This window comes from Aedes aegypti, chromosome 1, assembly GCF_002204515.2.
Source record: "Aedes aegypti strain LVP_AGWG chromosome 1, AaegL5.0 Primary Assembly, whole genome shotgun sequence".
Lineage (NCBI taxonomy): Eukaryota > Metazoa > Arthropoda > Insecta > Diptera > Culicidae > Aedes > Aedes aegypti.
The window spans coordinates 23,895,476-23,908,041 of NC_035107.1; the positions used below are offsets into that span (position 1 = coordinate 23,895,476).

At 39.7% G+C, this 12,566-nt stretch overlaps 1 protein-coding gene across 1 annotated transcript in view; it reads left to right on the plus strand.

Moving 5' to 3' along the window:
• The first annotated feature begins 274 nt into the window (after positions 1 to 274).
• The window catches only part of LOC5566787 (ataxin-2 homolog), a 176,232-nt gene continuing 163,940 nt past the window's right edge, over positions 275 to 12,566 (plus strand). Inside the window, exon 1 of the mRNA XM_021839170.1 lies at positions 275 to 1,436. Coding sequence (XP_021694862.1) covers positions 1,345 to 1,436 — 92 coding nt within the window. The 5' untranslated portion in view covers positions 275 to 1,344. The remainder of the gene's footprint in view (positions 1,437 to 12,566) is intronic.

The following is a 12,566-nucleotide window of genomic DNA, read 5'->3' on the forward strand; positions in this document are numbered from 1 at the left end:
ATATATTCTCATTGATCCTCACCATTACCCAATGAGAATATATACCGAGGTGAGGAAGAAGACATTTAGTGTGCGTGATATCCGTGTACGGTGCAAAATGTTTCACTACTACAAGCGAGCGAGCTCCCATAAGAAGCCATGTAAATTAGTGACGTAGTTATTTTTGTTTACGTTTTTTCTCTTTACTAATACATAGCCTTTGCTTCTTCTTCCACACCTTAGTATATATTCTCATTGACCATTACCCATATCATCCGTCAGATCGACTGTCAGCCATCATGATGATAATGTTCGTGACGACGACGAAGAAGGTTCAACATTTTGCTCGCTTCTCTTTTCGTCGACGGGCGGACGACGGAGTTTTCGCTGCACAGCTCGGTCACTAACCACTCTTCTGTAATCCGGATTCGAATTGCCAGCCAGCTGGTTCCGGGAAAAAGTGTGAAAAACGTCCGCGGGGAACCGAGTGCGTGTGGAAAATCTTCCCCCCGTTCCGGAATAGTGATGTAGTGCGAAGAGGAAAAAAAAAGTGTGTTGAGGATTTTCCTCCTCTGGGTTGTGTTCTGCTATTTTTTTGCACCCTTTTTTTCTGGCTGGGTGTGAAGGAGAGGTGAAAATAAGAAAAGAAGAAGCACCAGAGAGTGAAGTTTGATTCGACGAAAAGAAGAAAAAACGCGAGTTTTCGGTGCCCTGCAGGCGGAAAGTGATTCTGAGGTGGAAGATTTTCTGGATTCCCAACTGCTTGCCCATTTTTGTCGGAATTCCAGAAAAGGAAACCAGAATACACGACGCATTGGGACGCTGCTATTTCCTTTTTCCGGAATTGTGTTGAGTTCCCCCTGTTTGAAAATGGAGTAAAAGCAAAAAGTTTGATGGAGCAAATCGAAAACGCAGACGGAGGGATGTTCTGAACTGGAGAAAGCTAGGAAGATTACTTACGGTGTTGTGAAGGGTAACCTGGTCCTAGCGCCCCCCCCATAATAAGAAGAAATAACGAGAAGAAAACGACGACGTCGACTTTGACGACGATAAAAAAAAGAGGCGAATCATTATTCTTTAGTTGAGTTGGGAGTGGAGGAAGAATTAGTGAAGAAAGAGCCAATCGAAGAATCGAGGGAAGAAGCTCCCGAAAGCAACAGAGCGGAGCCCCGTAAGCAAAGGGGAAGTGTCAGAAGAAAGGAAAGATTGTGTGGTTTCGTTTCCCATCCAGATCGGATTCTGTTCTGTTGTCAGGTGGTTGGGAAAGAATATTGGCCAGCAAACTACATTTAAGAGGGAGTTTGGGGTTGAACGGTAGGACGCAGCAGCACCAGCTGTTCCCCTTGGAGGCAAGGACGGGACACGATGCCGAAATGTGATGTCAAAACCAGATACATCCCAGCGACCTTCGCCTGGACACTGCTCTTGGGGACGACGTTCCTGTTTTTCTACTATCCGTGAGTAATTTTTTTTCTCTATATGGTTTGATCATTCTTTCTCAGCTGCGTATGACATTGACTTTGATGGCTTACGGGATTTCATGTTGGGGTATTCCTTGGAAGCTTCGAACGAGACAGGTGTTGAATGTAGAGCGATTGAACCTCGTTTTATAGTTTTATGGGCCTTTGAAGTGTGCTTAACAAACGATGGTGTAATTCCTCCATCAGTAAACTTTTTGAAAAGGTAATTTTGAACAGAATGATGGTCCACATCAACGATAATTCAAATTTTCCCAATGAACAGTTTGGATTCCGCCATGGACATTCGACCACTCATCAACTTTTACGTATAGCAAATTTGATTCGTTCCAACAAATATGAAGGCTTTTCTAATGGTCGTGCTAGATATAGAAAAAGTATTCGACAGTGTTTGACTTGAAGGCTTGATTGTAAAACTAAACTAGTTTCCAATGTTTAATATCCAAATAATTTACTTCGTTCGTTTCCTTGACCTGAGATATAGTTTGTAAACTGACAGGGTATCGTAACGTTAATAAATTACAATTACAATTACTAAAAAAACTTTAATTTCTCAACATACATTGTTAGAAATTCAAAGTTATCTGTCAAATCGTACACTTCAGGTTAATTATCAGAACTAAAGATCTGAAAGACTTACTGTAAGAGCTGGTGTTCCCCAAGGCAGCATTTTGGGACCAATATTATACAATATTTTCACATTTGACTTACCTGAGTTACCTCAGAGATGTCAAAAAATCCTTGTTTGTGGATGACACAGGCCTCTCCGTCAAAGGACGAAGCCTGCGTGTCATTTGTAGTCGATTGCAAAAAAGATTGGATATTTTTTCTTCATACTTGCAAAAATGGAAGATTTCTCCTATTGCTTCCAAAACTCAACTAATAATATTCCCACATAAACCAAAAGCTCTTTATTTGAAACCTTCAAGTAGACATGTTGTCACGATGAGAGGGGTTCCAATAAATTGGTCAGATGAAGTTAAGTATCTAGGGCTCATGCTAGATAAGAATTTAAGTTTCAAAGACTCTCCCTCCCTCTCGGTGATGGCTTTGGACTTAAGTTCAAATTTGGTGGGGTATCTATGGTACTTAGAATTGGGAATGATGTGAAAATTCAAGAAATCTAATCAATAATTTTATAAAATTAGCGTAAAACTGATCTGCGTGGCAGAATTCATTAGTTTGTTTTAGTTTGAAGAATATTGCATACAAATACAACAAATAGTAAATTTGCAAAGAAAGCTCTTAGGTCAGGGCGGCTCGCGGAGAAATCGAAGATTCTTCTCATATTTGGCCCGTTGACTATTTCAATTTAGTTTCAAGCTAATATTTGAAAATCTTAGCACGTCTAGTTTTTGAGATTGAAAATGCTAAATTGGCGAACGGATGTTGAAAATTCATCCGTCACGTTTCTATCGTCTCCCCAAATTATTAGACTCGGCTGGTGAAATAAGTCGGTTTATTCTGCACGCGTTCTACAGGGCAGTGCTTCGTTAAAGTCATGCAAGGAGTTAGAGTCTAAGGAGAAGGTGAAGATGCATCGAAGCCAAACCTCAGATTTTCGGAAGCAAGGATCTGGTGAGCCGGACAGTGGATCGGTCTGAGGGCTTGATCGATTGGGCACTCACTGGTGGTAACCAATCGTTCAAGTTTTCAGCTTGAACCGCTGTCTGGATCTCTAGATTTGTGCTCTTGAAAGTTTGAGTTTCGGATTTGTTTCATATTCACCATAAAAGTGGTGATTTTTGCGTCGTCACCGAAGTTATTTTTTCGTTTTAGTTTGCGTTCTGAGTACAAACGAGTTCAAGGTTTCGCGTCGCCGGAGAGATATTTTGTTTTTATGGAATGAACATGCTATTTAAAGTAGCTTCCAGCTGCTTCATCAAGGATGGAAGATCAATTTGGTGAGCTCGTTTCATGCTTTTATTTTTAATGTACAATACATAAAAAGAAACGCTTTTCTATCATGACAACGGTGGGAATGTTACTTTAATAAATTTATTTGTTTGTCGACATAGGCTTCATTAGGACATTAACATTAAAAACCCCATACCTTTTCTTTAACCTGATTTTTATCATTAAAAAAATTAAAAAAAAAAACTCTTGAGTTGTTCGACGCTAAAAGTGTCGACTTACCATTTGTTCACGTTGTCTCTAGATAAATGATTTTTTGAACTGAAGTTGCATGGTGAATCCTGATAATGCTTCTATGGCCCCTCCCCACTAACAAAACTCCTTCCCGTGACAACCATGAAGATGCAGAGGTGATCTCGGTCTCTAGTAGCAATGGACGTGGCCGGCGCCGTTATTGACTTTTTAATGTTTGGAGTTATTCGAAAGTGTACATTGAAGATGTAAAGCAATCACGGAGTAGCAACTACGAATTGAACAATCATCAATGCTAATGGGTATTGGCTGTTGAAAATGCAAAATTGGACTATTTCAGCCAACTTGCATGAAAGTTCAAAAAGGTTGAACCGGTCTCAGGGTGTCCATCAATCCGGGAAATCCGGGAAAAGCGGGAAAACCCGGGAATTACAAATGACCGGGAAAAATACGGGAAATACCCGGAAATTTGGAAGACACACCGGGAAAATTTGTATTTCAAACATAAAACTACCGGTTTGTTTAAATTTTAAAGCACTATGGGCGAAACTAAAAAACATCTCAGGAAGTGTACGACTGCCTGTCACTCGTACTTCGCATCGTGACTAATCTTTGGTGAGTTCGTATAGAGATAGTTAACGATTAAGATCTTTGCAAAATTTCTAGGAAGGTACTTAGGGATTCCTGGCAAGGTTCTTAGCGAGATACTTGTTAGATTTCCATTTAAATTCTGATTTTTTTTCAATGAGATCTTAGCTCGAATCGTAACGGAAATTGAATCGATAATAGACAGTTTCTTGAAAATTCCTTCTGAGAGATCACTAAAATGGTTATTAGTAGATTGCTAATGAGCTTTTCAGTGGATTCTAGAATTGCTTGAAATTCTTAGTAGATTCGTAGAGATTGTCGGGAAGCTAAGCGAAAAAAAATAACATATTTCTTGGGATATCTACTGAAATCATGGACAGAATGATTAAGAGTTGCGTTTGGTGGATTTCTGGAGATGTTTATGATACTGATTCTTGATAAAGCCTTGTCTGAATTACTAGTTTGACTAATCCTTAATCTATTGCAAAGTTTTGATGAGGCCTTTACGAGATTTTGTACGGATTTTTACAGATTTATATAAATTTCATGGTAGTCTTGACCAGATTTTTGATAAGTTTTTGACGAGATTCTTGATCAAACCTTTTAAAAAATGCTTGGAAGATGCAACCAATGTCAATGTCAAAAGTAATAGCCAGTTTCCAGAGGCGTGTCCACATTCAAAACCATGGGTAGGACAAACGTTGGAAAAATCTTTATGTCACGGGGGCCCAAAAAAAACCATTTTTTGGAATCCTAGACAGCAAACTAAAAGTGACTGCTTTCACTCTGATCATTAACACTAGACTGGAAAAGCTTCAAGGTCATTTGTAAGATCAAGGCTACCCAACGTACGGCACGCAGTCCGCATCAAGCCCGCAGGTTCATTTTACACGACCCACAAATAGTTTCAAGACTCTTCACATATCTGACTCGTTGAATATTCTATCTATTTATAATTAAAACATGTCAAGTCTCAAATCGCGATTTAGTTCCTAGCTTATAATTCAGTTTATAATTTTGTACATTAAATATTTGATTTAAAAGTGACTGAATGAACAACTCAAAATTATTGAATTTATTGATTCTTAGTACACTCTTTTGAAGTTCAGTAAACCATGCTTACAGTCATACACATATCAATCATCGGACAACAATTTATCTCCTAAGACTTTATTCATTATTTTATAGACAAATTTGGATTTCTATCAAAGTTGAAAACAAGTTTTTGCAGAAAGGCTTAGTTTACCAAACTCAAATTCACTTAACTATAAAACCAGATTTTTGGTAATGAAATTTACACAACCCTGTAATGGAATCCTGGCCATAGTTTTTCACAAAAAAAATCTTTGTTCAAAAATAATGGGCAGCATTCTTCAATACAATCCACCTTTTTGAAACAGAATCTTTATAAGCTATCCATAGGATCTTATAAAACGTAATCCGCAACTTATTCCTCGGTAGCTTTCGTAATGCTAACAGTATATGATTCTTGTGCAAGATTTTGACAGGATCATAGGTACAATTCTTACAGAACCATGCATAAGCCTGTTTAGAAAAATCGTCGCCAAGATCCAGAGCATGGTTCTGAACTTTAAAACAGATTTTTTACATACTAGCAGGTTAGGTGAAGCAAGTTTTTTTGGGGTATTTTTTTACTGAACTCTGAGCGTTTTTTTTTAATAAAATCCTAGACATCATTTTTACATAATCCAGAGCAGGATTAAAGGATTTTAAAGCATTCATGAGTATATTTACAATTTTCACAGAGTCCTGGAAAAAATTATAACTAAATTCTGGGAATGATTTTTATAGAACTCTTAGCATGATGCTTAAAATCATTTATATATTCTTTAATTTTTCCAAACTCCCCTTTTTTCCACTACTTGATTTGATAGATTGATCCATAGCACACACAAAAATGGCCCGCCACACAATTTTAGTTCGGAGATTTGGCCCACGGTTCAAAACGTTTAGGCAGACCTGGTTTAGATCAGCTGCATTAGTTATTTACTATTTGATCAACATTTATATCCTTTTTCAGACCAGTTCACTTAAGACAGATTTGACAAAAACTAGAAGATACTCTGAATCTCAACAGCCAGCGATATTGTTCTATAATTTCCTTTTTGAAACTTAAAAATACTGTGAAACTGTCTATATTTTTTTTCTTTGGATTCTTCGAAGAATTGTAAAATAAAGATTCCCTTACTGGAAGAAACTATCAATTTCTGGATAGCAGTGGTGCAAATTCGATACCACCGAAGCTAGAAACTTCCGGGCTAATTGTAAAATTACTTCTGAGAATTCTTGGTAAACGGTTTAGAAATTGTCTAAAATATACTATGAATCATGGGAATATGATTCTGAACGAATTGTTCAACATTTTCTTCCAATGGTGCCTTGATACACGATGCTACTGGCAAATGTGTTACCAGTTTTGATTCAATCTTTGAATTGTTCAAACGATTCTTTAGGAACTATTGAATGTTTTCTTCTGATACCTCTTCTCCATGCTCCATGCTTATTTCAGTTATTTGTCAAGAAATACTTCCTGGAATGCTCATGGTAATTAATCACTTCGTATTAAATCATAAGTAGGGTAAAACTTTGACTGTCCTACCAGGTACTCTTGTGTGTAGGACATGTCCTACAGACTTCCCGTGCCACTGTCAGTTTAAGAGGAGAACTGGCTTGGATGAGTTTTAACAGATCAAGATTTTATCCATAAACCAGCCATGGGGCAAGTCTAACGCATAACTCCTGCGGCATAAAGATACAAAAATGTCCAAAACGTTAAAAAGAGTTTTTTCAAACCGTTTTGAGCTCACAGTATTCGATAAATTTAATTAAAAATAATTCATAGATAAGTTAGATATAGTCCTTATTGTGTATAAAAAATAAAATAAAACAAATCGTAGGGTCATTTTGTCAACTTTTTTTTTTATTTTTTGGGCATCCGGGAAAAATTCGGGAATTGGATAATTGATTTTGAGTGGACACCCTGAAAATCACATTGAGGGCATTCAAGCCAAATGTAATAAATATGTAAAATGTCTCTATCCCCTTATTAACAGAAAATCCAAACTTTTTCTTAAGAACAAGCTTTTGATATTCAAACGAATTTTCAGGCCAGCCATGTTGTATGCTGTACCAATATGGACTAGCTGTTGTAATACCAGGAAAAAAGCTCTGCAGAGGATTCAAAATGAAATTTTGGAAAATGATTCTGAAGCTTTCACCCTATACCAATGAGTTACATAGAATATCCAATGTTGAAACATTGGAACAAATGTGAAACAAAATAATTATTAATTTTAGAAATAACTCGTTGCATTCTTCGGGTAATCCTTGTAGAGAATGTCTTAGTGTAACCTCTGGAGGAATCCTTGAAAGAATCTCTGGAAGAATTTTTGGAGAAATATCTTAAGAAATATCAGGATAAACCGCTTAAAGAATTCCTGGAATAATTTCTGGAAGAATTCCTAAACAAATCTGGGGGAATCCTTGTAGAAATTCCTGAAGGAATTTCAATGATGATTTTACTGTAGGAATGAAATCACTGGAGATATTTCAGCACAAACTTCTTGCGAAATCTTTATAGGAATCCCTGTACAAATTTTCTGGATTTTTTTTAATTACCTTCGGAGGAACCACTGGTAGAATCCCAGATGAAAGTGCTGAAGCGATTTCTAGTACCTCATCGGAACCGGCGTAAATAATCTGGTACCGTAATTCGGGGTAACATTGATCAGCGGGGCAACATTGATCGCAATGACCCTCCTCGTTAAAAGTTCAATTCAAAGTTTATCGATGAAATATTTTCAGTGCATGAATGGTGATTCGCTTTCTACTATTCATGAGCTAATAAACGTTAAGGTTTTTGCAGAAATTGAGTTGTGTTCAAGCGTAAATTTTTCAACTTTTTGAAACAATGATTTTCATGATTATGGATACACGCTCAAAGAATCATGTCGCACATGAGTTCTGGAAACGATATGAGCAGAATAAATGCAGTTATTACTAAAAATGACATCGCTGAACATGATTCCGTTGTTAAGCATAATTTACGAATAACTACACTGATAGGCAAAATAAAGTGGCCACCTTACCAGTTTTCGAATTTCTCTCATTGATTTGGTTCAAATTAAAGTTAACACACTTAAATCTTTTGTGATATTTTATTTTTGATGTTCTTTTAAAGTTGCACTTACGAAATTTTGATAAAAAAGAATTTTACTCAAAGAAAAAGAAAATCAATTTGTATTGAAAAAAAAGTAGTGACAAAAAAAGTGCCCACTTCCTTCTTGGCCCCAGAAAAGATGATTTAAGAAAAATAAAAAGCAATTTAATAGTTAATGTGTCCTCCTTTGGCCTTAAGGACTTGCTGGAGGCTCTTCGGCATGCTTTTCACCAGGTTTTGTAGGTGTTATGGTTCTAGTTCTTCCCAGGCGCTCTCCAAGGCTTCAAAATAATTATGTTTGTTGGTAACACCAGTTTTGTCAACCCTGGCATCGAGAATCGCCCACAAATTCTTGATGGGGTTGAGGTCTGGGCTTTGTGGAGGCCATTCCAGCGGTTTAATCCGACAAGACCGGAAGAAAGACTTGGTCTTCTTGGCAGTATGCTTCGGGTCGTTGTTCTAGAGAAATATGAATTTCTCTTCAAGGCCCGTCTGGATCAGCGAAACCTCCAGATTTTCCCGCAAGATGTTAATGTAGGAATCGGCCGTCATTATTCCGTCGATTTTCACGAGGCTTCCTACTCCACCCCATGAAAAACACCCCCAGACCATCACATTTCCTCCTCCATGCTTCACCGTTCCTTGGATGTGGCGCTCTGCACCACACACGAGCCCGCCGCTTTCGGTTAGACAGCTCGAGCTTCAGGAGCGCCACATCCAAGGAACGGTGACGCATGGAGGTGTGATGTGATGAAATGTGATGGTCTGGGGGTGTTTTTCATGGAGTGGAGTAGGAAGCCTCGTGAAAATCGATGGAATAATGACGGCCGATTCCTACATCAACATCTTGCGGGAAAATCTGGAGGTTTCGCTGATCCAGACGGGCCTTGAAGAGAAATTCATATTTCTCTAGAACAACGACCCGAAGCATACTGGAAAGTAGACCAAGTCTTTCTTCCGGTCTTGTCGGATTAAACCCCTGGAATGGCCTCCACAAAGCCCAGACCTCAACCCCATCGAGAATTTGTGGGCAATTCTCGATGCCAGGGTTGACAAAACTGGTGTTACCAACAAACATAATTATTTTGAGGCCTTGGAGCGCGCCTGGGAAGAACTAGAACCATAACACCTACAAAACCTGGTGAAAAGCATGCCGAAGCGCCTTCAGCAAGTCCTTAAGGCCAAAGGAGGACACATTAACTATTAAATTGCTTTAAATTTTTCTTAAATCATCTTTTCTGGGGCTAAGAAGGAAGTGGGCACTTTATTTTGTCACTACTTTTTTTTCAATACAAATTGATTTTCTTTTTCTTTGAGTAAAATTCTTTTTTTTATCAAAATTTCGTAAGTGCAACTTTGAAAGATTATCAAAAATTAAATATCACAAAAGATTTAGGTGAGTTAACTTTAATATGAACCGATTTGGTGACAGAAATTCGAAAACTGGTAAGGTGGGCACTTTATTTTGCCTATCAGTGTATAAATAATGCGGAAAATCCTCTGTAAATTGCCTACATTTAGGCGTATTTCACATTTCGAGGTGTTTTTAATTTTGAAATAACTGAAAATGTAAATGACTTGTAAAAGTTTGGCCTTCATATTTGGCTTCAGGGACCATGATTTTAGTAAGTAATGATATTTTCAATATTACCGAACGTTGTTTTCATGGGTGATCAATGTTACCCCATATCAACTAAATCAAAAAAGCACTTAAAACATTTGGTTAAACATGCTTTAAACTTTCAGATAACGAAATACAGTATATAGACACGAGCATCGGGTGCCAGTACTTGTTTTAAAAATATAAAACATGCAACATATGCATTTTCAAATGAAATTTTTAAGAAATATTCAAAAAAATGATCAATGTTACCCCGGATTACGGTAGCGATCGAAAGTTCTTCCTGGAGTAATTCCTGGAAAAATCCTTGTAAGAAAATCTGTAGAGATTATCTTGGAGGAATTTCTAGTTTAATCCCTGAATGATTTTTTGTAGGAATTCCTGGAGAATTCACTGGAAAAAATCCTGTAGATATTTCGGGAGGAATTCTTGAGGGAATTTCTGGAGATTATCTTTAAGGATCTTTTGGAGGATTTCTCAGGACCCCTTTTTGAACTGATTCCAAAATTGCGTTTGCGATCAAAAGTTTTAATTCGTCAGCGATAAAACGTCATTTTCTCATACATACTCAGATTTTTTTCACGAGCTCGGCTGTGTGAATCTCGGTTTCCCAATTTTAACCGAGACTCAGCTAACAAATTGTCCGGTTGCTTAGCAACGAAGCACGATTTACTGATACTCGGATTTTATTTGCTGAGATCCCAGGAAATTTATTTGCCGACTACTCGGCTGTGCGGATCTCGGTTAAAATTAGCCGAGATTCGGCATTCTAAATTAAGTGTGTAGGCTGGGGGTGCGGACTCGAATATTTACTTACTTACTTATTTGGCTTTACATCAATTATCTTGATAAAGCCTCGCCAACAATATTTCACCAATTTACTCGGTTCATGGCCGCTTCTCTCCATCCTCGACTGTGACCCACGCTCTCCAGGTCCTGGTGCACCTGGTTAATCCACCTAGCTCGCTGCGCCCCACGCCTTCTTGTTCCGACCGGATTCGTGGCGAACACCATCTTTACAAGGTTGTTGTCCGGCATTCTTACAACATGCCCTGCCCAGCGTATCCTTCCAGCTTTAGCTACCTTCACGATACTGGGTTCGCCGTAGAGTTGAGCGAGCTCGTGGTTCCACACGCCGTTCTCCTGCACGCCGCCGAAGATCGTCCTTAGCACTCGGCGTTCGAAAACCCCAAGAGCTTGCAAGTCCTCTTCGAGCATACTCCACTCCTCATGCCCATATAGTACTACCGGTCTTATGAGCGTTTTGTGCATCGTGCATTTGGTGCGGGGGTGCATCTTACTTGACCGCAGTTTCTTCTGGAGCCCATAGTAGGCACGACTTCCGCTGATGATGCGCCTTCGTATTTCCCGACTAACATTGTTGACAGCAATCAACAAGGATCCGAGGTAGACGAACTCGTCCATCACCTCGAAGGTATCCCCGTCTATCGTAACACTGCTTCCTAGGCGGGCCCTGTCGCGCTCAGTTCCGCCAACCAGCATGTACTTTGTTTTCGACGCATTTACCATTAGCCCGACTCTTGTTGCTTCGCGTTTCAGGCGGGTGAACAAATCTGCCACCGTTTCAAATTTTCTCCCAATAATATCCATGTCGTCCGCGAAGCAAACAAATTGTCCGGATCTCGTGAAAATCGTGCCTCGACTGTTAAGTCCGGCTCTCCGCATGACACCTTCAAGCGCAATATTGAGCAACAGGCACGAAAGTCCGTCGCCCTGTCGTAGTCCCCGCCGAGACTCGAACGAACTGGAGTGTTCGCCCGAGATCTTCACGCAGTTTTGCACACCGTCCATCGTTGCTCTGATCAATCTTGTGAGCTTCCCGGGAAAGCTGTTCTCGTCCATGATTTTCCATAGCTTTACGCGGTCGATACTGTCGTATGCCGCCTTGAAATCGATGAACAAATGGTGCGTAGGGACCTGGTACTCACGGCATTTCTGGAGGATTTGCCGCACGGAAAAGATCTGGTCCGTTGTCGAGCGGCCGTCGATGAAACCTGCTTGATAACTTCCCACGAACTCGTTTGCTATAGGTGATAGACGACGGAAGAGAATCTGGGATAGCACTTTGTAGGCGGCGTTTAGGATGGTAATTGCACGATTATTGTCGCTCTTTTTGTAGATAGGGCATATAACGCCTTGCTTCCACTCCTCCGGTAGTTGTTTCGTTTCCCAGATTCTGACTATCAGCCGATGCAGACAAGCGGCCAACCTGTCCGGGCCCATCTTGATGAGTTCGGCTCCGATACCATCCTTGCCAGCGGCCTTGTTGTTCTTGAGCTGTTGAATGGCATCCTTAACTTCCCCCATCGTGGGAGCTGGTTGGTTTCCGCTTTCCGCTGTGCTGACGTAGCCATCGCCTTCGTTGTCCTGACCTTCTGTGCCTGTGTTCTCTGTGTCATTCAGGTGTTCATCGTAGTGCTGCTTCCACCTTTCGATCACCTCGCGTCCGTCCGTCAAGATGCTCCCATCCTTATCCCGGCACATCTCAGCTCGCGGCACGAAGCCTTTGCGGGATGTGTTGAGCTTCTGATAGAACTTCCGCGTTTCTTGAGAACGGTACAGCAACTCCATCTCTTGGCAATCCACCTCTTCC